This window comes from Macaca thibetana, chromosome 11 (genome assembly GCF_024542745.1).
Source record: "Macaca thibetana thibetana isolate TM-01 chromosome 11, ASM2454274v1, whole genome shotgun sequence".
Classification (NCBI taxonomy): Eukaryota; Metazoa; Chordata; class Mammalia; order Primates; family Cercopithecidae; genus Macaca; species Macaca thibetana.
In genome coordinates, this window is record NC_065588.1 from 43,252,779 (window position 1) to 43,280,181 (window position 27,403).

Here is a 27,403-nt window from a genome sequence, read left to right on the forward strand (position 1 = left end):
ACCATAACTTCCCCAGTATCCATTCTGCCCTTTTGCTATTTCAATAGAACCCTTAATTTTCAGCTTAGCACATGACTACATGGAATAAAGGTTATATTTCTAAACCTCCCTTGCAGTTCAGTGTGGTAGCACAAATAATTTTTGACCAAAATGGTATGAGTGGAAGTGATATATATATATCACTTTTGGGAATATATATATCATATATATATATATTCCCAAAGAGGCGTAGCCTCCTCTTTTCCACTTCCCACTGGCCTGAAAGCAGATGTGGTGATGTCGAGTCACCTTGAGCCATGGGGACAAGTAATACACGCTATGCATAACAGAAAAATAAGATGGAGTAGCTTGGCTCCCTGACCTGTGGAGGCATCATTAACCTCGCTATCTTGTTAAACCTGCAGCTATTTGGAGTTTCTATTTCAATAGTTACCTATATGCTGAATAATCTAGAAGTCATCAGAAGGCTTTAAGTAAGTGAAACATAATTCAACACAGTCTGGTTTATATGTTAAAACTCTGGCTGCTGGGTGGAGAATAAGCTGTGGGGTGGCCAGAGTAAAATCAGGGAAAGCAGTTAAAATGCTATTGCAGTAATCTAGGTGACAGATGATGGAGCAAGCTAAGGAGAGAAGTGGTAGGATTCACAGTTTTTGGAAGGTGGTGCCAATGGTATCTAATATAGGCTTGAGGTAAGGTGACTGTCAGAAAGAGAAGAGAAAATGACTCTAGTTTCTGATTTAAGCAATTGGGCAAACAGGCCACTAACTGAGATGGAGAACGTTGGGAAAGAAGCAAGTTTGAGGAAGAAAATCAAACCTTTTTTTTTTTTTTTAGCTAGTTATTCAAGTGGAGATAGCAAGTGACGTTCTATGGAATCTAGAAACTTCCAGCTTGGAGCTTAGGAAAGATGTTAGGCTAGAAACAAAAATTGGGAAAATCATTAATAAATTTATAATACAATGTACTAGCATAATATCAAAGGGCTCCATTTATGACAAGAATCCAGATACAATAAAGGCAATATCATGTTGGACTGGCCCAACATAACATTGCATATTTTTCTAATCGGCAACAAAATATGACTTAATACTTACATGATATTCTTGTTTATTTATAATTGGCATGTAGAACAATAACTGGTATCCAGTTCTGGGTCCTTCAGGATGACATGATATTAACAGACAGGACAGAATTATTGCCGTAATACACAAGAAGACCTTGGTGAATTATCTTCTACTTGTGTTTTTAATCACATTAACTATAGAAGCATTCCTGTCTATGTTGTACTATTTTTCTTTCAAAGGACTGGGAAAGGCTTCATCACTGGGCACTGTGCTTGCTGAAGAATAGAAGGATATGGCATTTGCACTTCCAAAGGCACAGGATAAAAGATATACCTCCCACTGTCATTTCCTACCCTCTTTGTGGGTACTTATTCTCTGGGTAATTATTGTCTAATTTTCCTGTTTGACATTAGCCTCACCATTAGCATCTAGGAAGGAATTGAATGAATGCTTTCCTGAGGCTCTAAGACTGACATAAAGCCCACATGCATAATGGGATTAACTATCTAGACTGAATAACTTCCCAGTTAATGTAAGTACAAGTTACAAGGGTCAGCTTAATATTTTTGAAATGGGAATCCTTCCTTGCTTCTTGCACTTGCTGGTGGCTCCAGGCATTCCTTGACTCTGGCTGCATAACTCCAATCTCTGCCTCTGCCTTTACCCCTCTCTTCTTCTCTGTGTCTCTTTTAAGGGTGCTTGTCATTGAATATAAGACCCACCTAGATAATCCAGGATCGTCTCATCTTGAGATCCTTAATTAATTACATCTACAAAGACTATTTTTCCAAATAAGGGCATGTTCAGTTTCCAGAGATTAGAATGTAGACATATATTTTGGAGAGCCACCATTAAACCCACTGCAGTCTCAAGTCTTGTCAATCATTAGAAACACCTAGATGACTTGATAAAGTACAGATTCTCAGGTCCCATCCTTAGCCATTCGAATTCCACAGACCGGGTTTGTATGCATGTTTGTGTTTTATTGTAGATAAGAACTAAATCTGGGTTTAAAAAAGAAAATCACTAGGTGATTCTGATAGTTATTGTCCCCCATTCTTTCAAGATCTTAATTTTGGAAAATGTCATTGTTATCTGTTACATCATCAATGCAGTGAAAGACAATAGCATATCAAGAATGGCAAGATGGTGTGGGGGAAATTGTGGGCTTGGAAATCAACCAAAGCTCTGCCTGAAATTTGGCAATATCTTGGGCTATTAAATTCTCTGAGCTTCCGTTTTCTCACCTGTAAAATGGAAATCTTTACATTATAGTGTTATTGTGAAGATTAATGAGATAACATGTAAAACCCCAGCACATGCTCAGTGCTCCATTAAATGGAAACTATTATTAGCAAAAGGTGGATCTGGCAGCCTATGTTAATCCATGTAGCTATAATACAATCATCCAAACTGACTCATTAATCATGTCATGATTTGCTTAATTTTAATATACAAAAAGAATAGTATTTACAAATTTTGGAATTATGAACAGGTTCTATAAAACAATGAGAGAGTGTAATGGAAAATATTACCTCTTTACCTATTATAGTGACGATTTTTCAACTTCCATATAGTTTCCAAAACCCTAGGTAAATGAAAAATCTCTAATGTTCAATTGATTCAGTGACTTTGCCCAAACTTCTCCTATGGACTAAATTCTGTCTCCCCTAAATTCATATATTGAACATCACAAGGGTGGAACCCCAATATAATAAGAGAGTGGCTTTATAAGACAAAGAGAGAGAGAGATCTCAAGCAATCTCTCTCTGCCATGTGAGGACACAGTGAGGGTTAAGGCAGGCATCTTCAAACCAAAAAGAGACCCCTCAATGTTGAACTTCCAGCTTCCAGAACTATGAGAATTATACATCATTTAAGCCACTCAGTGGTATTTTGTTATGGCAGCCCTAGCAGACTAATACCCACCCCTCCCCACCCCCCATCTAGCCTATATCCCTTTTTAGCATGATTCATGGAAAATATGTCTTCCTTGTTGTGATGAACACTTCCCAGGCCTGCTACTTCTCCTTAATTCTGATAGATGGGGTAAAGGAAAGTTACGTATTACATGCAAGACAACAGAGAGTGTTTCCTATTAATTTGTAAGACCCCCAGGTCATCAGGCACAAACTATCATCATTATAGATTTATTTAACGGGATTATCAGACCCATAATTTCCCTTAATTCAGGATGGATATTTTTCCTTGAGTAATTATTTTTCCTCTTTCTGTGAGTAAATTCTCTGGCCACCTAGGTGAATTTATTGCTTACACTTCTGCACAAAAAGCTTTGATATTCACCATTGCTTTCAGAATGGCCAGAGGACCCATCAATTCATAACTGCAAAGACCTACCATTCCTTAACCTCTACTCCTCTTTGTGTAAACTTTTGATCCAAACCGGTACACTGACATTGTACTGACCAGCATTGTTCTTTCATTTTCTCACATTTTTGCATCTCATTCCTTCTACTTCACATGCCCTGCTAGCACAGTCAACCATATCCAATCTAAGCAACACGTCCTACTTCACCTCCTACCTGCTCCTAGAAGGCTTTTCTGAGCACTCCAGCAAATGACTCAGTCCATGGTAGCTTTGTCCTTGTTGTGTCACACTACTCTCAGGACTTTGCACAGGATAAATGTTCATAAATGTTAACACTTCTTGGTCTAAATATATTTCTCTATGTAAAGAGCCCTTGAACTTCTAAGGCACTTCTTGTCTGTATCAGCCGTTTGAAATGAATCATGAACCTTCTGAGGACAGCCCATATGCAGGTTTGTGTTATTTACATTTTTTACTGTGATTTTACTTTCTACTTCTAGTGTGAACCACATTGAGAGCTTCTTGAGGACTATCTCTCATGAATGAGATTTGGAACAAGAAAAAGAGTACAGGTTCCAACCTGGACTTCCCTGCTGCTAAAATTACACTGTTTAGTAAGTCACCTCACAACCAATTTTATCAGTAAGTGGAAATCATAATCCCTCTCCTTCAGGGCATGGTGGCTCACACCTGTAGTGCCAGCTACTTGAGACCTGGGTAGGAAGATCTCTTGAGCTCAGGAGTTTGAGTCCATCCTGAACAACATAGTGAGACTCCATCTCTAAAACAAAACAAAGCCATAATAAGTACCTCACAGGATTTATATGAGGATAGAATGATATATTGTAAAGTATCTAGCACAGCATCTGCCTCATGGTAAATTCTCAAAATGTAGGAGCTTTATTCTTATGTCCCGGTACTCCCAACACTTTTGTAGGTTAAATATTTTTAATTGTTAATTTAAATATACATTTCTATATAAAGATAAAATGGGGAAAGGATGCCATATTTAAATGTTTTTATAAGGCCTCTTCTAACTCAAGATGTCCTGACGCTGTAAACTTTAAAGTGTATCAGAATGCATAGCATAGAAGGCAGTGCAGTGCTGAACAATAATGCTCTTTAAAGTAGCTGCTGCATTTCCCGCATTTCTTTCATTGTTCAGAAAATGGCTCAATAAGCCCACTAAATGATTTGGAATTCATTCAGGTCTTGTGAGGCCATTGTTTGCAATTCTCTAATTGCCATTTTACAGTCACATTGGACCCAAAGGATACAGTCTGAAAATTCATTGAATGATGGAATTTTCCAGTTATAGAGCAGAATCCTAATAATTCAGAGACATCTCACTCCTGTAGATGTCCCAGAAAAAGGTTAATGTGAACATAATTGCCTGTCAAAATCTTTCAATTATAGACTAGTTACTAGTTACCTTTTCTTGAAGATAGGTAAAGGCAGTTGTATACACAAATTAATATTTAATTTGGATGATCTTCACCCAAAAATGAAGGTTATAGGAATCTGTGCTCTTGATTTAAATTAGAATATTATACTCCTTTTTTTTTCTCCTTTCCCTATATTGATTCCATGCCTGAGCAGTTAAAACCTTTGTGGAACAGAGACATGACATCGTGTCACTGTTGGCAGCACAGGGAGACACAAAGGTAGAGAGATTTCAGGAACAGAAAAAATCCCTGTTTCTTCCAAATATAGCCTTTCTTGAAGTTTCTACTTCTGGAATTATATTTGTGGAAATATTCGTTTTTATGCACTGGTTTTTTAGAAAACCATGTACACACATACAAAGGTACACAGCAAAAAATGTAAAAAAAGTATGGATATATAGAAAGCCTACAAAGCAGTCCTGAAAAGGGGAAGGAAGTAAAATTTTTTAATTCTGTTTTACTCTGTTGCTGAGAATATAAATTAGTACAACCACTACAAAGAACAGTTTGGAGGTTCGTAAAAAACTAAAAATAGAGCTACCATACACGCCAGCAATTCCACTGTTGGGTATATACCCAAAACAAAGGAAACCAGTATATCAAAGAGGTATTCATTATCATGATTCTTATAGCACAGTTCAGAATAGCCAAGATTTATAAGTAACTTAAGTGCCCATCGACAGACAAACAGAAAAAGAAAATGTGGTACATATACACAATGGAGTACTATTTAGCCATAAAAAAGAATGAGATTCAGGTATTTGCAACATCATGGATGGAACTGAAGGTCATTATGTTCAAGACAAACATTGTATAGTCTCACTTATTTGTGGGATCTAGAAATCAAAACAATTTAACCCATGGATATAGAGAGTAGAAAGATGGTTACCAGAGGCTGGAGAGTGTAGTGAGAGGGTGAGGAAACATGGGGATGGTTAATGGGTACAGCAAATTAGTTAGAATGAATGAATAAGGACAGGTATTTTATAGCACAAGGTGACTATAGTCAATAATAATTTAATTGTACATTTTAAAATAACTAAGAGTATAATTGGATTGTTTGTAACACAAAGGATAAATGCTTGAGGGGATGGATACCTGATTTCCATGATGTGCTTATCATGCACAGCATGCCTATATTAAAATATCTCATGTACCTCATAAGTATATGCATCTACTACTACATATCCACAAAAATGAAAATTAGAAATTATTATTTTTAATTCTGCTTGAAAATTTTGTCCTGTGAGAAAAGATTTTAAATGGTCCATTTTCAAGACATCATCAATCTAAGTACTGTCAGCCAGCCTGTGGATGTAACAAACCACACAGCTCATGCACCTAGAAGGTCACAATTAACTAACAGGATGTAGAGGATGAGTCAGCCCATAAAAGGGAAGAAAGTTTCATTATTGGGAAATCGAAATTTAAGTGGGAAAGGGGACCAGGGTATGACCTTATAAGGGGATAATGAAACTTAGGTTATGTTTGGAAAGATTATAACCCCATAGTACTCAACCAATGAGGAACTGAAAGAAAGACTTGCATGCTAGGAGATAAATTACCTGTTATAACTGTCCTGAGTATGCCTGCTTACCAGACACCCTATCTTGCAAGACTGCCATTAAAAGTCTTGCTTCCAGTGTTCATCATGTCTCTGAGTCCATTCTTTGGGTTTGGATGGATGAATGTGTGTTTCTCAGTATGGTGCAGCCCTGAATAAAAACCAAAATCTTTTATGCCTAAAATGTTTGGGGAAAAAAAGCATGAATCTACATTTTGGTATGTTCATAATATGCAGTCATTCTTAGGAGCAACTATGACTTTACAAAACCTGTCCACTCTCTCCCCTTTCACTCCTACACCCACTATCTGTTCAGCCCTGCGTCTCTTGTCAGAATTTTTAAAATTATGTTCTCTCTGATCTCCTAGCTTCTACTTTCTTTCATTTTCCTTCAGGGCTACTCTGTGATAAAATATAGATACTCTGCTCTGCTTAGCAACCCCGAATGCTCTCTGTTGCTGCAGGAGAAAGTCTCAGCTCCTTTGAGTGGCCTTCATGCCCCTTGCACAAAGTCCTCATAGACTCATCACCTTCTCTTCTCCCCAGGCACACTGCACTCCAACCATACCCTTTGTCTTCCCATTCCCTGAACAGGTCTCAAACACTGAATCATTCCATAAACATCTTGGAGTCTTTTCACATGCTCTCTGGATGTCCTCCTCCTTTTCTGCCAGGTCAAAGCGTCCAAATCCTTCCTGGCCTCACCCAGCTACCACACAGATACTACAGGAAGAATCAGGTTATATCCTAGACCCTGATGATTTCAGAGCCTTAAGCTTTTCCACCCACAAAGTTACCCCATCAGGGGATTATGCAATACAAATTATGACTGAAGCAAGAGGCAAATGGAAGCCCAAGTCCCATGTGGCTCAGGTTTCTCTGCACCCCACACAGTCCAGCTGAGCATGACCACCTCTGCCCACAAGGTGCTCCTGCACACCACCATCGTCAGTGTTGGTCTTCTAAGTTTCTCAGAAGAACCCAAGGCCAGAAGACCAGACTCAAATTTAGAATTCTCAGACTCCTTGAAGGTCCACACAGGAATTTTAAGGACCCGCCATCACCTGACTTTTCCTCCATACCAGCTCTGCCCAGTACTGTGAGCATAGGTACAAGGATATCTCAGCCTGCATGTCCAAACTCAAGCCACACCACCACCACCATTACCTCCTCCAAGCACCATCTCTTGGAAGATGAAACTATTTGGGCAAAAAATTCCAGGGCTATGGATATTGGAGGTAGAAAGGAGGGCACGGGATGCAGGTGGCCACATCTTTGTGGTCCCAAGACTCTTTGCATTATGGAGAGAAGTGTAGCCATCTGCATCCGGGTCTTCTGACAAAAGGAGGGGGCAGAAATGGGAGTCGGGGAAGTGAGGATAGCATCTACCGACAGGGGCTTCTCTTGTCCCGATTTAAGACGATCAGGCAGTGGTGTGTCTTCAAATGAAAACAAAGACAAGTCTCATTCTGTGAACTGTTTGTCTCTCTAAAACAGTGGATCTCAACCAGGGGTGATTTTGTTCTCTATGGGATATACTTGGCAATGCTGGGAGCTATTTTGAGTTGTCATGATTTGAGAAGGTTGGGAGTTGCTACTGTCATCCAGTTGGTAGAGACCAAGGATGCTGCTAAAACTCCTAGAGCGCATAAGACAGCTCCATCACAACAATAATATAATATTAGTTTGGTACATTACTTCTTTTTTTTTTTTTTTTTTTTTTTAAATTCCCCCCTTTAATTGACCAAAGTAAAGCCATGACATTTCATTTGGTAACCTGTTTAGAATTATAAAAATCATTTCATTTGGCCCAGCCCATACTGCCCAGGACAAAACTTTCAGACAATTTTAATGCCATCCAGCTTTGTTCTTACAAACTGCATATTAAAAAAAAAAAAAAAAAAAAAAAAAATCTTCAATGTCCTAAATGTGATGTGCCCAGTGCGAAGCATATCAGAGCTGGACGTGACATTTATGTCCTTGACAAGCCTCGATTATCCAGGTCCTTTACCTTGTATATCCTGACCAGCCAATGTTCTGTGGTATACGCTTCCTCCAGGACATCAAGCTCAAAGTCTTTATTCCCAATCTCAGCATTTCGGACACGGTCAAAGCCTGGAGGACGCTTGGCTTCTGTGTAAACCTGTCCAAAGCGGTAGTAACACATCTTGTACATGAGGCAGTTGAGCAGCACTGGAGAACCTTCACGGTCCACACGGAACTCCCCAGTTGGAGTATAATAGTCATTCTCCTTAATATGTTTGCCTGTATCTGTGCTCCCTCCAATCCGGACCATCCAAAGAAACTTGTTGATATCATCAGAGGAATACCCAGTGAGGCCTCCAAAAATGACCAGCACATAACTGACATCAAGCTCCCTCATGATCTCATAGGCTTTTTCCTCTGTGGACGCCATTGCCTGCCCTACTCGAGAAATATGGGTATTATTCCATGTGTTATTGTCCACTAAAATGGTTCGGTTTGCCATAGCTGTAATCTGATAGCCATAATCCCACCAGGACATGACCTTCGCATCCTCTGGAGTATTGTGACGAAGCCAATAATACGCTTCTCGAAAGTCATCAAGTATGATCCTACTGCCATCCCCACCACGGGCAGACAGTACAATGGACGGAGAAGAGTAGGCCTCACTGGTCACCCACGTTGAATGAAAGGTATAGGTGATAAGAAAGAAAGCCATGACCAGTATCATCCCACTTGCCACTTCATTCTTAATAGGGTAGGTAGAATCCTGTTGCTTCTTGCTCTTCTTGTCTGGACGACTTATGTCCAGATTCTTCATGTATGTGGATAGCACCTGGGAGACTCCAATGCCGGAGAGAATGCACATAACAGGTGCCAACACTAGCATTAGACGCACCATTACAGCTGAAAAGTACATGCTGGTCACACCATACATGATGATAAAAATCCGGGCATCAGACAGGTTGCTAAAGCAGTAATAGAGGCCAACTGGAAACATGAAGACGAGGAGCTGTAGGTCAAAATAGTATGAGGACCAGGTTGTGGGCTGATGCTCAGACACAGAAGCAATGATGGGGATGTTGTTCTTAGCGTAAGAAGGATCCAGCAGTGAGTAGAAACGCCCCGTCCAGGGAGATATTTTTCCTGTCAGCATGAGGAGAGCTCCCACGGTGAGAAGGACAAAGCCTACCAGAGAGATGACACTCCGGAAAAGAACTTCAAATTGTTGTGGATTCAACTTGCTGCGCAGGTAATCCACAAAGGCATGGATCTGGCAGAGATCAAAGACCCCAAAGGCTGCCATGTGCTCTGATGAAAGGACAGGCTGGAAACCCACAGAGGAGATCTGCATAGAAAGTATAGTGCCCAGGCAGTAAACAGTACAGTAGGCCACATAGATCCGGTGGGAGAAACGGCCTGTGAGCATCAGCACCAGGACATGGAGAGGAATCAAGTTGATCAGGAACACATAACCTCCCCATGACGAGACCATGTAGAAATAAGCAAGGGCACACTTAGCTGCCCAACAGATGGAACCAGTCTTTACTGCCTTGATCCACATGTAGTAGGTGAGTAGCATGCAAAAGATGGCAATCCCTTCATTATCATAGGAGCCAGCAACAGATCGGGAGATATATCCAGGAACTACAGCAATCATGGCAGCAGCAAGAAGCCCAGCCCCTGCATCCTTGAGCTCTTTGGTAAGGTGGTACGTGACGATGGTGGTGAAGGAGGAGAAGAGAGGGGCCAGGAACACACAGACATTCTGAATGTCGATGGTGATGTGGAAAAAATGGAGTACATGGTAGATTGCAGCAGAGGTGATCATTAAACCTGGGTAAATTGTTCCTCCAATGATTCGTCCCAAAGGGTACCAGGCCCGGTCATCAAACCAGTTATGGAATTTATAAAACCCCTCCTCAGCCAGGAACCTGGTAGTCCGATAATTAAAGTACGGATCAAACTCATGGATAACACTTTCAAATCTCAGGACAGCAAAGAGACGAGTGGAGAAAGATAATACAGCAGCCATTGACAGAATGAGAAGCTTCAGAAGTGTGTCCTGCTTCTCATAGGACAATCGCAAAAATCCGAATTTAGTCATCTTAACATGAATGGGTGGCCACACACGACGATCAGCTGGCCGGCTTTCCTAGGCGATCCGCTGGGCTCCCTCTGCCATCCGTTCAGCCGGTACATTACTTCTAATGACAAAAACCACAATTACTTTTGCACCAACCTAATAATAATAACGGAAAACATTTTCTAAAAGATAATTTGTAAATTGGCTATATATAATGTTGTTGTCAAACAGATCTTAAAGCAATGGTTCATGTCAGTTAACTGCACAAAAGATTTAATCACACACACATGTGCACACGCGCATGCACACACGCAGCTTATGAACTAGAGTTCAAATTTCTAAGCTTGACATTCAATACTACTCTTGATCTGGAGCCTACCCTGTCTATCGATTTAATTTTTCTCTATGATCTCCTTATGTAACCCAAAGCATGTGTCCACGTTATCGGCAGACTTAAATATTTTAGAATGCTATATGACTATCTCCCATATTTTCCCTATCAATCTTTGGCATACTCAATCCCACTCCTGATAGCGAATTAAGTCTTCAGTTGGACCTTCTAATGTAAAATGTTCAAATTCAGAAACTAGGTACAGTTAAACGGAATTACCCACTAGTATACATCAAGGCCATATCACTAAGATAATAATAACTAGCTCTTGGGATTGGAAGGATAAGAAAATGACACCATGTATAAATCACTATGAAGATGTTACCATTATGATGTCCCTACCTCATAATAGCACTCAATGAAATGTCTGTGTCTCTCCTATAATTAAAAGGGCATTCCAAGTAGGAAAATAGCTTTTGCAAATAAATTAAAGTAAGATTATTTACTGTAAAATAACAATAATAATGTAACACAATAGAAGTTTATTTCTCACTCAGATAAAATCCAAAATAGATGTTCCTGCTTGATGGCGGGAGTGGAAGGTAAGCTGTGTGGATGAAGGAAGACTGCTCCATAGCTTCACGCAGAGCCTCAGGCTGGAAGTCTCCATCACCTTCCACATGTGGCTTCCATGATCATCCTGTGTGTCAACATCCAGTGGGCAGATAGGAAAAGAGAAAGCACAGGGTATGTGCCACCACTTCTTAACCACTTGGCCAAGACATGGCACGCATCATCTCAGCTCATGTTCCACTGGCAAGAGCTAGTCACATAGTCCTACTTGGATGTAAGGGAGGGTAGGACTGGAAAATGAGGGCCCTGGCTGGGCAGAGCTTCTCAGCAACAACCCTACACTATGGAAAATAGCTAATGTCTATCTTTGCCACAGCAAAGTGCAAGGGTATAGGAGATGAAGCAAAGACAGTAAGCAGTGGGCAGGCTTGCCTGGCTAGAATATGAACTGGCGCTTCGTGGCAGATGAGAACACTCAGGTAAGGAAAGATAGCCAGATAATAGGAGACTCATGACTCCATCATTATGAATGTTTTCTATTTAAGAGACAGTTGTGAATCCGACCTTGAAGAAGAGTTATTTAATAAACAATGATGTTTAAAACAGACACTGTAGCCTCAAAGCAATTTTTTTGCATTACAAAATGAATCTGGTTTTTATTCAGGCATATCTTCCTTAGGTGGAAATTCGTAACTTTAAAAATGAATCAGTGCATCACTAAGGACTCTTTTCACAGCATTCTCTTATCCCTCCCAAGTACCCTTTTCAATTCAATGTGCTTTCTCTTTCCTTCAGTTGCTTCTATGGGCTTGCAGAATCTGCTGCTGTGTTTGTTCCTTTGCTGTTCTCCTTTAATTGCTGTCTTTGCTGTGTCTGGTTCTCCTCCTTTCTTTTGGCCCAGACTATTTATTTCTAAAACCCATCAGCATTCTGTGAGGGTTAGGATTCATTTCAGAGAAACTCAAGGGAATTACCTCTGGGCGATTTTTCAGCCCAGGTATTTGGTGCAGTTAAAATGTCATTTATTTCTCTAGACTTGCATGATGTTGTGCAAAACGTGAAATTAATCTTAACCACACAACATTCAGTTCTTGACATTTCAAGACCTTTATTAAAATGTTGGGATAGAATTTTCCTTTAAATATGTTTGTAGAAGAGACTTCTTGCTTTCCCTATGTGATAACTTTCTTCACCTCCCATATCATCTTTCATTACCCAAAGAAACACACCTTTGATTTTATAACAGAAGTTAATGGAAAAAAAAAAAAAAACACTTGCTATATAGAAATTCACATTTACAGTAAAGTTTTTTATGCTGATATTCACTCAGTAATAGAATGTATACCCATATAATCTATTGTTTTAGCTTTCCATAGATTTCAAAAACGTTGTCCGCCCGATGCTAGAATATCACTGCTATTAGTGTGCCATCTAGTGACTGATGTTGTGATATTTTCCATTCTTTGTTGAAGCCGAAGAGGCTTTAAGTGACATATGGAAAGTCCAATGAGATTCCTTCTTTGGTACAATGCAGGGATGAGACAGTTGTATAAAGCCAATGGCCAAATGTTGAGTCATCTGATGATGTATAGAGGATCGTGTGTAAATTCTTACTTAGCCAATATAATTTTAAAATGAAGCCATTACAAGAACAATTAAATATACTTGTTAACTTGCTGTATCATGATGCACAAACCATATGTGCATTAACCATATACGAAGAACCAAAATACAGTAAAATGCATTTGACCCTAAATTTAAGTTAGATTTAATTTTACTCTTGTTACTCAGATGGTACTTCAGGATCTTATAGGTCTAGGCTTTGAATACCAATTCCCATTGTGTAGTATACAAAAATGTATTTTTGAGGTTTCTGGTTGCTTGGATTTAAAGTTAAAAGTGGTTTTACGTTTATAAAGGATCAAACCTATCATGCATAGCGTGAGTGGCGGCATATCCACCATTTTAGTTGATTATTTGTAGTATTATAATCATAACCTCAAGATCTTATATATTGCTTTATTCCTATTGAATATTAAAGATTGAGAGATAATGATAATGATTTCATCTTTTAGTTATAGAATTGCCTTCAGATACCTTGTTTTATAATCCTCTCAGTCGAACAAGAGATTCCTTTCAGTTACATCATTTTTCATAGGCAAGTAATGAGGGACTGAATGGTTTTGCTGTTGAAGACAAAAGGACAAAAAAGTAAAATTATATTCTCCAAACATATACAGATAGTATTGAAAAGAAGTATAAGAATTAGTTATTGTATGTTTCCCCTTGGAAATAACAGTTATATTTCTGTTATTATTTTAAAACATCTATTTATATATTATTATTAAAGGGGCAGTTATCATTAATGAAATATGCAATCATTTCAGAAAAATTTCTTTAAAGCAAACACAGGAAAACAGAAACAAAACCACCTCCATTTAATTAAGTTCTTAATATGTGCCATGTGATTTACATATTTCATATACTTTTCTTACTTCATACAACCTGACAAAGTATCATTTCATGAAGGAAGAAACCAGGCTGAGTCATTAAGTAACTTATTTTAAGCCACAAGGGATGGTAGTAAAGGGCAGCTTCTGGGTAAAAACTAAGTGTGTCCAATTCTGAAGCCTGTGCTTATAAATGTGACCCAAAATGCTTTATAACCATGTCAGGAAAACATGCATTGTACCTACTCCTCTGCAAAGTCTAGCCAAGAGCAGAACTGACATGCATTATTTTATTTGCCATAGGCAAATCAACAGGAAAGCGAAGTGTAAACAGTTAACTCAGACTAGCATATTACCTGGGGTTTTATAGTGGTTGATCTGCCATTATTCCAGAAGCAAGACTACAAATAGCTTGGATAACATGATCCTGCAATGTCAAGGTAGGTAAATGATTTGTGAGAGTTTTCAAACCACAGAAGAGTATATTTGCTCCTTCTGCTTTCCTCAAAATGGCCAGCATTAAGCTCTTTATTCAGAAATTTTTATATTATAGCATACCTTATCTTATATCATTATCTTCTCCCAACAATCTATTAGGCCAATGTGCTAGATCAGTGATGTTAGTTTAAGCCCTCTCAATCTTTTTTAAAAGTGGTAAACAGACCACTGTGCCACATAAAGATTAAAGTGTAAAGACTGAGACTTCAAGAATAAATTTTAATGCTGTGATTATAGAATATATAAATTTTACAAAACTGATTCATATTTACTGCATACTTTTTGAGCTGCATGCTAATTAAATACAATGCTTAACAACCACTGACATATATATATATGTATATATACATGTATACACACACACACACACACACACACAGAACTACTTTTACATAGCTAAACCAAGAAATGAGAAAGCTTGTTAGTTTGTTTCTAGATTCCTGGATTCATAATTCAAGGGCATTATGATAGATCTCCTTTGTTGTTCTCCCTATATCCACCCCTCCCTCCCCAAGCCAATGGAACCTTAAGTTCGCTCAGGTGGCTGCTGAGATCTTTCCCTCTGTCAGAGTATTTATGGGTGGGTTTAGACCAATCATGATTCATCCCAGGGCCAAGGAAAAATTATGATTGGTCTAAACCAGCCTTAGTAATCTTGTTCAACTTTGTCTGGGAATGAAGTGACAAATTTTGTTCAATGAGATGAAAGCAGAAGTTTTTGAATGAGCCTCCAGGGCTTGCCTTTCCGATCAACATAGATAACATAGGAAAGAACTTTTGTCTTTCTGATTAACATCAATAAACTTACAGAGGACAGCCTTTGCCTTTCTCTGCTCTTCTGCCTGCGATGAAGGCATAGTCCCTGGAGGCACAGCAGACATTTGTGACCGTAAGATGACAAGCCTGAGGCCAAAATCAACTTTTATTTTTTTGAGACGGAATCTCATTCTGTGGCTCAGGCTGGAATAAGGTGGCATGATCTCAGCTCACTGCAACCGCATCCCTGGTTCAAGGGATTCTCATGTCTCAGCCTCCCTAATATCTGGGACTACAGGCATGCACCACCATGCCCCGCTAATTTTTGTAATTTTAGTAGACACAGGGTATCACCATGTTGGGCAGGCTGATCTCGAACTCCTGACCTCAAGTGATCTGCCCACCTGCACTTCCCAAAGTGCCAGGATTACAGGCATGAGCCATCGTGCCTGGCCAAAAGTCAATTTTCTAAGGATGATGCAGCAGGATGATAGGTCTCTGACAGCATAGCTGAATTCATTGAATAGCTATATCACAACGTTGCTTACCTTTGGATTCCTTGCAATGTGACACAAAGTTTTATTTATATGAGCTATTGTTTATAGGGGTTTCTGTTACTTGCAGCCTCATGTATTAGGTTGAACCATATGATATTGCTATTTTTGTAAACAAAAATAGTTGAAGCTCAGCACATTTGTATGACTCAACCAATTTTATGAATTGATGCAGAATTCAAGACCCTTTCACTTCTCCAGCAATCAAAACCTCTCCTTTTCCTCTCTCCTGCCACCTGATACCATGCAAAATAGATATTTTTAAAAAAATATTTCTGACATTTAGGGGAGCGGAGCAAGATGGCCGAATAGGAACAGCTCCAGTCTCCAGCTCCCAGCGCCAGCAACACAGAAGACAGGTGATTTCTGCATTATCAACTGAGGTACTGGGTTCATCTCACTGGGGAGTGCCAGACAATCGGTGCTAGTCCACTGTTGCAGCCCGACCAGCCAGAGCTGAAGCAGGGCGAGGCATCGCCTCACCTGGGAAGTGCAAGGGGGAAGGGAATCCCTTTTCCTAGCCAGGGGAACTGAGACACACAACACCTGGAAAATCGAGTAATTCCCACCCCAATACTGCGCTTTAAGCAAATGGGAACACCAGGAGATTATATCCCACACCTGGCCAGGAGGGTCCCACGCCCACAGAGCCTTCCTCATTGCTAGCACAGCAGTCCGCAATCTAACCGCAAGGCAGCAGCGAGGCTGGGGGAGGGGCGCCCACCATTGCTGAGGCTTAAGTAGGTAAACAAAGCCCTGGGAAGATCGAACTGGGTGGGGCTCACAGCAGTTCAAGGAGGCCTGCCAGTCTCTGTAAACTCCACCTCTGGGGACAGGGCATAGCTAAACAACAACAACAACAACAACAAAAAGCAGCAGAAACCTCTGCAGACACAAGCGACTCTGTCTGACAGCTTTGAAGAGAGCAGTGGATCTCCCAATACGGAGGTTGAGATCTGAGAACGGACAGACTGCCTGCTCAAGTGGGTCCCTGACCCCTGAATAGCCTAACTGGGAGACATCCTCCACTAGGGGCAGACCGACACCCCACACCTCACATGGGGGAGTACACCCCTGAGAGGAAGCTTCCAAAGCAAGAATCAGACAGGTACACTCGCTGTTCAGCAGTATTCTATCTTCTGCAGCCTCTGGTGCTGATACCCAGGCAAACAGGGTCTGGAGTGGACCTCAGGCAATCTCCAACAGACCTACAGCCGAGGGTCCTGACTGTTAGAAGAAAAACTAACAAACAGGAAGGACACCCACACCAAAACCCCATCAGTACGTCACCATCATCAAAGACCAGAGGCAGATAAACCACAAAGATGGGGAAAAAGCAGGGCAGAAAAGCTGGAAATTCAAAAAATAAGAGCACATCTCCTCCAAAGGAACGCAGCTCATCGCTAGCAACGCATCAAAGCTGGACGGAGAATGACTTTGACGAGATGAGAGAAGAAGGCTTCAGTCCATCAAACTTCTCAGAGCTAAAGGAGGAATTACGTACCCAGCACAAAGAAACTAAAAATCTTGAAACAAGAGTGGAAGAATTGATAACCAGAATAATTAATGCAGAGAAGGCCATAAACGATCGGACAGAGATGAAAACCATGACACAACAAATACATGATAAATGCACAAGCTTCAGTAACCGACTCGATCAACTGGAAGAAAGAGTATCAGCGATTGAGGATCAAATGAATGAAATGAAGCGAGAAGAGAAATCTAAAGAAAAAAGAAGAAAAAGAAATGAACAAAGCCTGCAAGAAGTATGGGATTATGTAAAAAGACCAAATCTACATCTGATTGGGGTGCCTCAAAGTGAGGGAGAAAATGGAACCAAGTTGGAAAACACTCTTCAGGATATCATTCAGGAGAACTTCCCCAACCTAGTAGGGCAGGCCAACATTCAAATTCAGGAAATACAGAGAATGCCAAAAACATACTCCTCAAGAAGAGCAACTCCAAGACACATAATTGTCAGATTCACCAAAGTTGAAATGAAAGAAAAAATCTTAAGGGCAGCCAGAGAGAAAGGTCAGGTTACCCACAAAGGGAAGTCCATCAGACTAACAGCAGATTTCTCGGCAGAAACTCTACAAGCCAGAAGAGAGTGGGGGCCAATATTCAACATTCTTAGAGAAAAGAATTTTCAACCCAGAATTTCATATCCAGCCAAACTAAGTTTCATAAGTGAAGGAGAAATAAAATCCTTTACAGATAAGCAAATGCTTAGGGATTTTGTCACCACCAGGCCTGCCTTACAAGAGACCCTGAAGGAAGCACTAAACATGGAAAGGAACAACCGGTAACAGCCATTGCAAAAACATGCCAAAATGTAAAGACCATCGAGGCTAGGAAGAAACTGCATCAACTAACGAGCAAAATAACCAGTTAATATCATAATGGCAGGATCAAGTTCACACATAACAATATTAACCTTAAATGTAAATGGACTAAATGCTCCAATTAAAAGACACAGACTGGCAAACTGGATAAAGAGTCAAGACCCATCAGTCTGCTGGATTCAGGAGACCCATCTCACATGCAGAGACATACATAGGCTCAAAATAAAGGGATGGAGGAAGATCTACCAAGCAAAAGGAGAACAAGAAAAAGCAGGGGTTGCAATACTAGTCTCTGATAAAACAGACTTTAAACCATCAAAGATCAAAAGAGACAAAGAAGGCCATTACATAATGGTAAAGGGATCCATTCAACAGGGAGAGCTAACTAGCCTAAATATCTATGCACCCAATACAGGAGCACCCAGATTTATAAAGCAAGTCCTTAGAGACTTACAAAGAGACTTAGACTCCCATACAATAATAATGGGAGACTTCAACACCCCACTGTCAACATTAGACAGATCAATGAGACAGAAAGTAAACAAGGATATCCAGGAATTGAACTCATCTCTGCAGCAAGCAGACCTAATAGACATCTACAGAACTCTCCACCCCAAATCAACAGAATATACATTCTTCTCAGCACCACATCACACTTATTCCAAAATTGACCACATAGTTGGAAGTAAAGCACTCCTCAGCAAATGTACAAGAACAGAAATTGTAACAAACTGTCTCTCAGACCACAGTGCAATCAAACTAGAACTCAGGACTAAGAAACTCAATTAAAACCGCTCAACTGCATGGAAACTGAATAACCTGCTCCTGAATGACTACTGGGTACACAATTAAATGAAGGCAGAATTAAAGATGTTCTTTGAAACCAATGAGAACAAAGATACAACATACCAGAATCTCTGGGACACATTTAAAGCAATGTGTAGAGGGAAATTTATAGCACTAAATGCCCACAAGAGAAAGCTAGAAAGATCTAAAATTGACACCCTAATATCACAATTAAAAGAACTAGAGAAGCAAGAGCAAACACATTCAAAAGCTAGCAGAAGGCAAGAAATATCTAATATCAGAGCAGAACTGAAGGAGATAGAGACACAAAAAACCCTCCAAAAAATCAATGAATCCAGGAGTTTGTTTTTTGAAAAGATCAACAAAATTGATAGACCACTAGCAAGACTAATAAAGAAGAAAAGAGAGAAGAATCAAATAGACGCAATAAAAAATGATAAAGGGAATATCACCACCGACTCCACAGAAACACAAACTACCATCAGAGAATACTATAAACACCTCTATGCAAATAAACTAGAAAATCTAGAAGAAGTGGATAATTTCCTGGACACTTACACTCTTCCAAGACTAAATCAGAAAGAAGCTGAATCCTTGAATAGACCAATAGTAGGCTCTGAAATTGAGGCAATAATTAATGGCCTACCAACCAAAAAAAGTCCAGGACCAGATGGATTCATGGCTGAATTCTACCAGAGGTACAAGGAGGAGCTGGTACCATTCCTTCTGAAACTATTCCAATCAATAGAAAAAGAGGGAATCCTCCCTAACTCATTTTACGAGGCCAACATCATCCTGATACCAAAGCCTGGCAGAGATACAACAAAAAAAGAGAATTTTAGACCAATATCCCTGATGAACATCGATGCAAAAATCCTCAATAAAATACTGGCAAACCGGATCCAGCAGTACATCAAAAAGCTTATCCACCATGATCAAGTTGGCTTCATCCCTGGGATGCAAGGCTGGTTCAACACACGCAAATCAATAAATGTAATCCAGCATATAAACAGAACCAAAGACAAAAACCACATGATTATCTCAATAGATGCAGAAAAGGCCTTTGACAAAATTCAACAGCCCTTCATGCTAAAAACTCTCAATAAATTCGGTATTGATGGAACGTATCTCAAAATAATAAGAGCTATTTATGGCAAACCCACAGCCAATATCATACTGAATGGGCAAAACCTGGAAAAAATTCCCTTTGAAAACTGGCATGAGACAGGGATGCCCTCTCTCACCACTCCTATTCAACATAGTGTTGGAAGTTCTGGCTAGGGCAATAAGGCAAGAAAAAGAAATCAAGGGTATTCAGTTAGGAAAAGAAAAAGTCAAATTGTCCCTCTTTGCAGATGACATGATTGTATATTTAGAAAACCCCATTGTCTCAGCCCAAAATCTCCTTAAGCTGATAAACAACTTCAGCAAAGTCTCAGGATACAAAATTAATGTGCAAAGATCACAAGCATTCTTATACACCAGTAACAGACAAACAGAGAGCCAATTCATGAATGAACTCCCATTCACAATTGCTTCAAAGAGAATAAAATACCTAGGAATCCAACTTACAAGGGATATAAAGGACCTCTTCAAGGAGAACTACAAACCACTGCTCAGTGAAATAAAAGAGGACATAAACAAATGGAAGAACATACCATGCTCATGGATAGGAAGAATCAATATCGTGAAAATGGCCATACTGCCCAAGGTAATTTATAGATTCAATGCCATCCCCATCAAGCTACCAATGACTTTCTTCACAGAATTGGAAAAAACTGCTTTAAAGTTCATATGGAACCAAAAAAGAGCCCGCATCTCCAAGACAATCCTAAGTCAAAAGAACAAAGCTGGAGGCATCACGCTACCTGACTTCAAACTATACTACAAGGCTACAGTAACCAAAACAGCATGGTACTGATACCATAACAGAGATATAGACCAATGGAACAGAGCAGAGTCTTCAGAAATAATACCACACATCTGCAGTCATCTGATCTTTGATAAACCTGACAAAAACAAGAAATGGGGAAAGGATTCCCTATTTAATAAATGGTGCTGGGGAAATTGGCTAGCCATAAATAGAAAGCTGAAACTGGATCCTTTCCTTACTCCTTATATGAAAATTAATTCAAGATGGATTAGAGACTCAAATGTTAGACCTAATACCATAAAAACCCTAGAAGAAACCTAGGTAATACCATTCAGGTCATAGGCATGGTCAAGGACTTCATGTCTAAAACACCAAAAGCAATGGCAACAAAAGCCAAAATTGACAAATGGGATCTAATTAAACTAAAAAGCTTCTGCACAGCAAAAGACACTACCATCAGAGTGAACAGGCAACCTACAGAATGGGAGAAAATTTTTGCAATCTACTCATCTGACAAAGGACTAATATCCAGAACCTACAAAGAACTCAAACAAATTTACAAGAAAAAAACAAACAACCCCATCAAAAAGTGGGCAAAGGATATGAACAGACATTTCTCAAAAGAGGACATTCATACAGCCAACAGACACATGAAAAAATGCTCATCATCACTCACCATCAGAGAAATGCAAATCAAAACCACAATGAGATACCATCTCACACCAGTTAGAATGGCAATCATTAAAAAGTCAGGAAACAACAGGTGCTGGAGAGGATGTGGAGAAATAGGAACATTTTTACACTGTTGGTGGGACTGTATACTAGTTCAACCATTATGGAAAACAGTATGGCGATTCCTCAAGGATCTAGAACTAGAAGTACCATATGACCCAGCCATCCCATTATTGGATATATACCCAAAGGATTATAAATCATGCTGTTATAAAGACACATGCACATGTATGTTTATTGCGGCACTATTCACAATAGCAAAGACTTGGAATCAACCCAAATGTCCATCAGTGGCAGACTGTATTAAGAAAATGTGGCACATATACACCATGGAATACTATGCAGCCATAAAAAAGGATGAGTTTGTGTCCTTTGTAGGGACATGGATGCAGCTGGAAACCATCATTCTCAGCAAACTATCCCAAGAACAGAAAACCAAACACCGCATGTTCTCACTCATAGGTGGGAACTGAACAATGAGATCACCTGGACTCGGGAAGGGAAACATCACATACCAGGGCCTATCATGGGGAGGAGGGAGAGGGGAAGGATTGCATTGGGAGTTATACCTGATGTAAATGATGAGTTGATGGGTGCTGACGAGTTGATAGGTGCAGCACACCAACATGGCACAAGTATACATATGTAACAAACCTGCACATTATGCACATGTATCCTAGAACTTAAAGTATAATTTAAAAAAAAAGAAAGAAAAGGAAGAGCCCAATAGGAAGCAAGAAAAGTAAAACTAGAATATTATGATTCAAGTTATGTATTTATGTATAATTATATAGCAATAAAAAAGCTGAATAAAATATTTAAATTAAAATTAAAAAAAATATTTCTGACATTTAATCATTGATGTGCTGGTAAACTAGTTGGTTGGGAGGAAAACCCCAATTTGTACAGATTTATGGTATAACTACTCCTACTATGTCTCATTTTAAGCTGCCAACTTGAGGTCACTGAACAAGTAGTTGGAAAGAAATGCTCACAGTCAGCTCTCCTGAGCTGGTACCATAGCCAGCTCCAGCATGCCACTGCCCATGCATTGGCCAAAGTTCTGTTACAGTGTATGATGGGCAGAGCTAATGTTAGAAAGTAATTTATTATCCTTATTATTATTCTCTTTGTAGCACTGAGACAAAGATATAAGAAAAATATAATATATTCAATAATTATTTGATATATATGCTATGTACATATTATGTATACATGAAATAATTATAAAATACAATAATTATATCATACAATTAGGACATGGGTAAATTGATAAGATAAATGTAGATCTTTGCCCTCTGATTCATTTAGATCTTGTAAAAAAGAGTAAAGAAAATATGTCAGAGTAGCCACCAAGGAGACATAAAATATTATGAATTTTTACCAACAAAATAATTTATAATTTTGATATAATTATATTTCTACATTATAGCTTTATTATAATTTATAAGAATTTATAATTTTACCAACAAGCTAATTAATATGAATTTTTACCAACTAGCTCTTCTACTGCCTAACTTTTACCAGTTATCCCTAATGGGTAAGAAAGAAAATCAAGATATCCTTTGCTGGCTATTCATTTTTTGAAAAAGCAATATTGTGTTGCAGTTAAAGAATATGAAGCATTTGACTTCCATTTGGGACAGTGACTTTTATAAAACATCGCCCTCCCTCCCCAAAACCCTCAACTCCCAAATTCATTTTCTCTAACTGTTGAATGCCAAAAATCCATTTAGTTTTCAAACACTGCCTTTTTTCTATTAGTTTTAGATTGCTGGTCCAAGAAATGATTGAGATTCTTCCCAGTTTAAACTTAAGATGCTTGAATGTACTGCCAGTACTAAATGTAAGGTCTCTGCATTCCTCATCACCCTGTGCCCAGTCTCCATCTTTTATCATCTTCTTTTAACAATCTTAGTAATCCCAAATAAAGTGAAATGGAACATATTAACAGTTACTCTTGGAGAGTTTTTTTTGGACTGGAGTTGATAGATATCTTTGGCTGGATTATCAACATGGACTATCCTGTCTGGAGAGACAACTCAGTATTAATAGTGTAGATTCGAGCATTCAATGATCCTATACTTTGTCAAGCCAGAAAACTGTGAACCAACCTAGATCTGTCCTCTCACTCAACCTCCAAGTCTAATCAGTCAATAGAAATAATAATAAATATACACTGAGCACTTACTATATGGCAAGCTAGAGTTAAGTGCTCTTCACCTATTATTCTATTTAATCTCCACAATCATCCATTGTGTTGTGTTACTACACCCATTTTATAGATGACAAAACTGAGATATAAATAAGCTAAGCAACTCATCCAAAGTCATAGCACTGTGGTAGAGCCTGCAAAATTTGAACCCCGGCAGCCTATCTCCAGGGCATATCATCTTTACACTCTACTATGTTGGCAGAATTATAATAGATTCTCCTGCTTAATTACTTCTCAAATGCATTTGTCCCTTCCTCAATATACCTACTGACTTAACAGTAGTTAGAATCATTGTGAGACCTTGCCTGGATTTACTGTGAAAGTCTCCTAACTGAACTCCCTGTCTCTGGTCTTTTCCCCACTCCAATGCATCGTCTACCCAGATGACAGAGTGCTTTTGCCAGACTATAGATCTGATCAAACTCCTCACTGTAGCTTTCAGTACAAAGCTGAAACTTCATCTGTTAATAACCCTGGCTCTGTGTGTAGTGGACCCTGTCTTCGTTTGTCCCCATTTCTCTGCACATCTCAACAGGGCATCCCTACTAAACCGCCTGAACTTTCCCAAACAAATCATCTTCTCACAGCAACAGCTTCCTTTGGACATACCTTGCTTTCTGCCTAAAATGTGCTGACTCTGTTTTTTTCTTCTATGTGGCTAATTTCTAGCAGTCCTTCAAATCCCTAGTGAAGGAGTATCTCTCAGCCCTCTACTCTCGATCACAGTATCCTGGCCATGGTCCTCATCATAGCTGTCCTCAAAGAGCTCTCAGTTCAGAAGGCAGACAGGTAAACCAATAATCCAAACAAATGGGGTGGTTATCAAGCCACAGATCTTAATATTCTATAAAGCATAATCTTATAGTATTCACAAAGGAAAGCATCATTATTTAAATTGTTAGGTTTTAAACATGAAAAACACTCTGACTAGTTAAAAAGTCTTACGCAGGCCGGGCGCGGTGGCTCATGCCTGTAATTCCAGCACTTTGGGAGGCAGAGGCGGATCACCTGAGGTCAGCAGTTTGAGACCAGCCTGGCCAACATGGTGTAATCCAGTCTCTACTAAAAATACAAAAATTAGCTGGGCGTGGTGGCACACACCTGTAGTTCCAGCTATTTGGGAGGCTGAGGCAGGAGAATCACTTGAACCCAGGAGGTAGAGGCAAAGATTACAGTGAGCTGACACCATGCCACTGCACTCCAACCTGGGCAACAGAGCGAAACTCTGTCAAACCACAACAACAACAACAAAGTCTTAGGCACTGGCTGCTCTATCTATGGAGCAGCCATCCTTTTGTTTCTTTACTACTCTAATACACTTGCTCCTAATATACTCTATGGACTCGCCCCAAATTCTTACATGAGTTCCAAGAAGCCTTTCTTGGGGTCTGGATCAGGACCCTTTTCCAGTAACAGCTTCCTGGCAAACTACAAAAGGACTATACTTAAGAGACCCAAACCTAAAGGAAAATTATCTGCTTAGCACCAATTGCCTGACTTTGAGTAAGTGGTGGAGTACATTTTATCCTGGATAAAGGACGGAACTGGGTTAGAGACCCAATTGAGGAGATTTAGAGTTCTTCCTAAGATTTAGGGGGTTAGGGACCTCCCTTGGTAAAGACCCTGTTGGTTAAAAATGGATTTGGCACTATAGGATGTTAACCACTATTCTCTTTGGAAAAAAGTCTTAGCTATGATGTGTGTTTCTAAATTTGCAATTCTCCTCATTTAGAGTATGGTAAAATATTCTTATAGCAGACATAATTTTAAGGAAAATTTATTTCCCTCAGCAGTTGTACCTTTTTGTTTATTTATTTCTTGGTGTTCTTGCTTTAATTTCTTTAAAAGGCTAAAGGTTCAAAAATAGCCATAAGGGCGATATCAAAGGGCATTTTAATTTTGAAATGAAGTAAGAGCTACATGTTGCTCTACTTCATGAGTTATTGAGATTTGACCCTGGACATGAAGTAGGGTGTGGAGAGTGACCGTAGGAGAATAAGCAATGCACTTCATGGGTTGGCAGTGCTGCAATAAGATTATCTACAATTAAATGAGGAGTAAGATAGTCCAATCTGGAAACAGTGTGAGGTTAATCTGCACTCCTAGGCTAGACTCTGACAGATAACCAGCCTCCCCCACTTAATGCCCCTCACACTTCTCTCTCTCATTTTGATACTTAATCTTTTGTGCAGCCAATGAATTGATTAGTAATTTTCTTGTGCACATTAAAGGTCAGGAGAAAGAAGCTGCACTATAGCAAAACTATATTCTAGTTTAAAAGGTACCTAGATATAGATTGTCCAAAACATTTTTACTTAAAGTATGTTCAGGGAGTGTTGAGTAAGAGACAATATAATTGACCAAGGTATGGGCATTCTTTGGAAGCCAAGGAGAGAAGAAAGCAGAAGGTAACAAACGGGTAAAAACCATAAGCTTTCCCCTACTGTAGAAAGTCAGAAATACAGGGAGGCTGAGACAGGAGCACTGCTTGAACCCTGAAAGCGGAGGTTGCAGTGAGCTGAGATCTTGCCACTGGACTCCATCCTGGGTGACAGAGTGTGACTCCATCTCAAAAAAAAAAAAAAGAAAGAAAGAAAGAAAGAAAGTCAGAAATGCAAATATTTTTGAAGTAATATAGAAGTTGCAGTTTTTAGAAAATGTTTAAGTCTTAAAACCTTTTGCAAGACTACAACCTTGTACATGTTTTGGCTGGATATTAGCTACTGGTACTTGAAATCTAGTCTCACCTTCCTTTGTATGCCCTCTGTATTTTAAAGACTAGACATCTAAAAATCACATTTTTTAAAGCCACTTGGAGCAAAGGTTTTAAATGTGATTTGAGTTCTGCTAATGATATACAGTTGGCCCTTCATATCCATGGGTTCTGCATCTGTGGATTCAAGCGATTGCAGACCTAAAATAGGAAAAATAAAATTCCTCCTAGTCCAAAAGGCAGAACTTGAAATTGCCACATGCCATGTACTACACTAAATCCATGTCAACAAAGTAATGTGTAGATATTGCATTAGGTATTATAAGTAATCTACATATGACTTGAAGTATATGAGAGGATGTGTGTAGGTTATATATAAATATTTTTATATGAAGGGCTTGAGCATTCATGGATACTGGTATCTATGAGGGGTCCTGGAACCAATTGCCGTGAATAGCCAGGGACAATTGTGTGTTCATATATACCTAGAAAGGGGAATTGTGAGAAAGTCCACCTTTGTAGCTATGAATGCTGACAATCAAGTTTGCTAAAACATAAGTGCCTCTGGTAGCTGGATTCCAGGTTCTCATGTCTAGTTCTCAGCTTCATGAGTGCGAGCAGCTGTGATGGCAATAGCAATAGCAGCAATGGTGGTTAAACCTGAAACCCACAGTTCAATGGTAGCCCCATAACTCTTCAATGATTTTATAAGTGTTTAATTGTCTACATTAAATTCCCTGCTAATTGAAAAGCCTAGATAGATTTATATTTCATGCCCTGAACACTAATATGACAATCCAAAGAGCAACCTGAAGAAGCCTGATTTATTGAAAAAAAAAAAAAACCTATAATTCAACATCTGTGAATAATCAAGATATGACTAACTCTGCCATACTTCCAGTATTCAAGGTCAGGAGACAGAGTTCAAAACTGGCATTAAAGGTTACTGCAGGTCTATTTATGCTTGTGTTACTTCCATATACATCCTGTGGTTTGAAGTGTGTGAGGCAGAAACTGCATTGAATAGGGTATGGGATGAATCTATGTTTATGGAAAGAATGACCTCTGAATTAATGAAGGAC

General features: G+C 39.3%; 2 protein-coding genes across 2 annotated transcripts in view; one reads left to right on the forward strand and one right to left on the reverse strand.

The window, feature by feature from the left end:
• SLC48A1 (solute carrier family 48 member 1) overlaps positions 1–27,403 on the forward strand; it is a 1,155,028-nt gene that overhangs the window by 344,650 nt on the left and 782,975 nt on the right. The gene's annotated exons all lie outside the window — the stretch shown is intronic.
• LOC126930160 (dolichyl-diphosphooligosaccharide--protein glycosyltransferase subunit STT3A-like) lies at positions 8,179–10,582 on the reverse strand. The gene has a single exon (XM_050746887.1). It carries the CDS (start codon positions 10,493–10,495, stop codon positions 8,378–8,380), a length of 2,118 nt encoding a protein of 705 aa, XP_050602844.1. The 5' UTR covers positions 10,496–10,582; the 3' UTR covers positions 8,179–8,377.

Excerpts from the sequence above, each read along its gene's own strand:
- LOC126930160 (XM_050746887.1), bottom strand. The coding sequence starts at position 10,495 with ATGACTAAATTCGGATTTTTGCGATTGTCCTATGAGAAGCAGGACACA.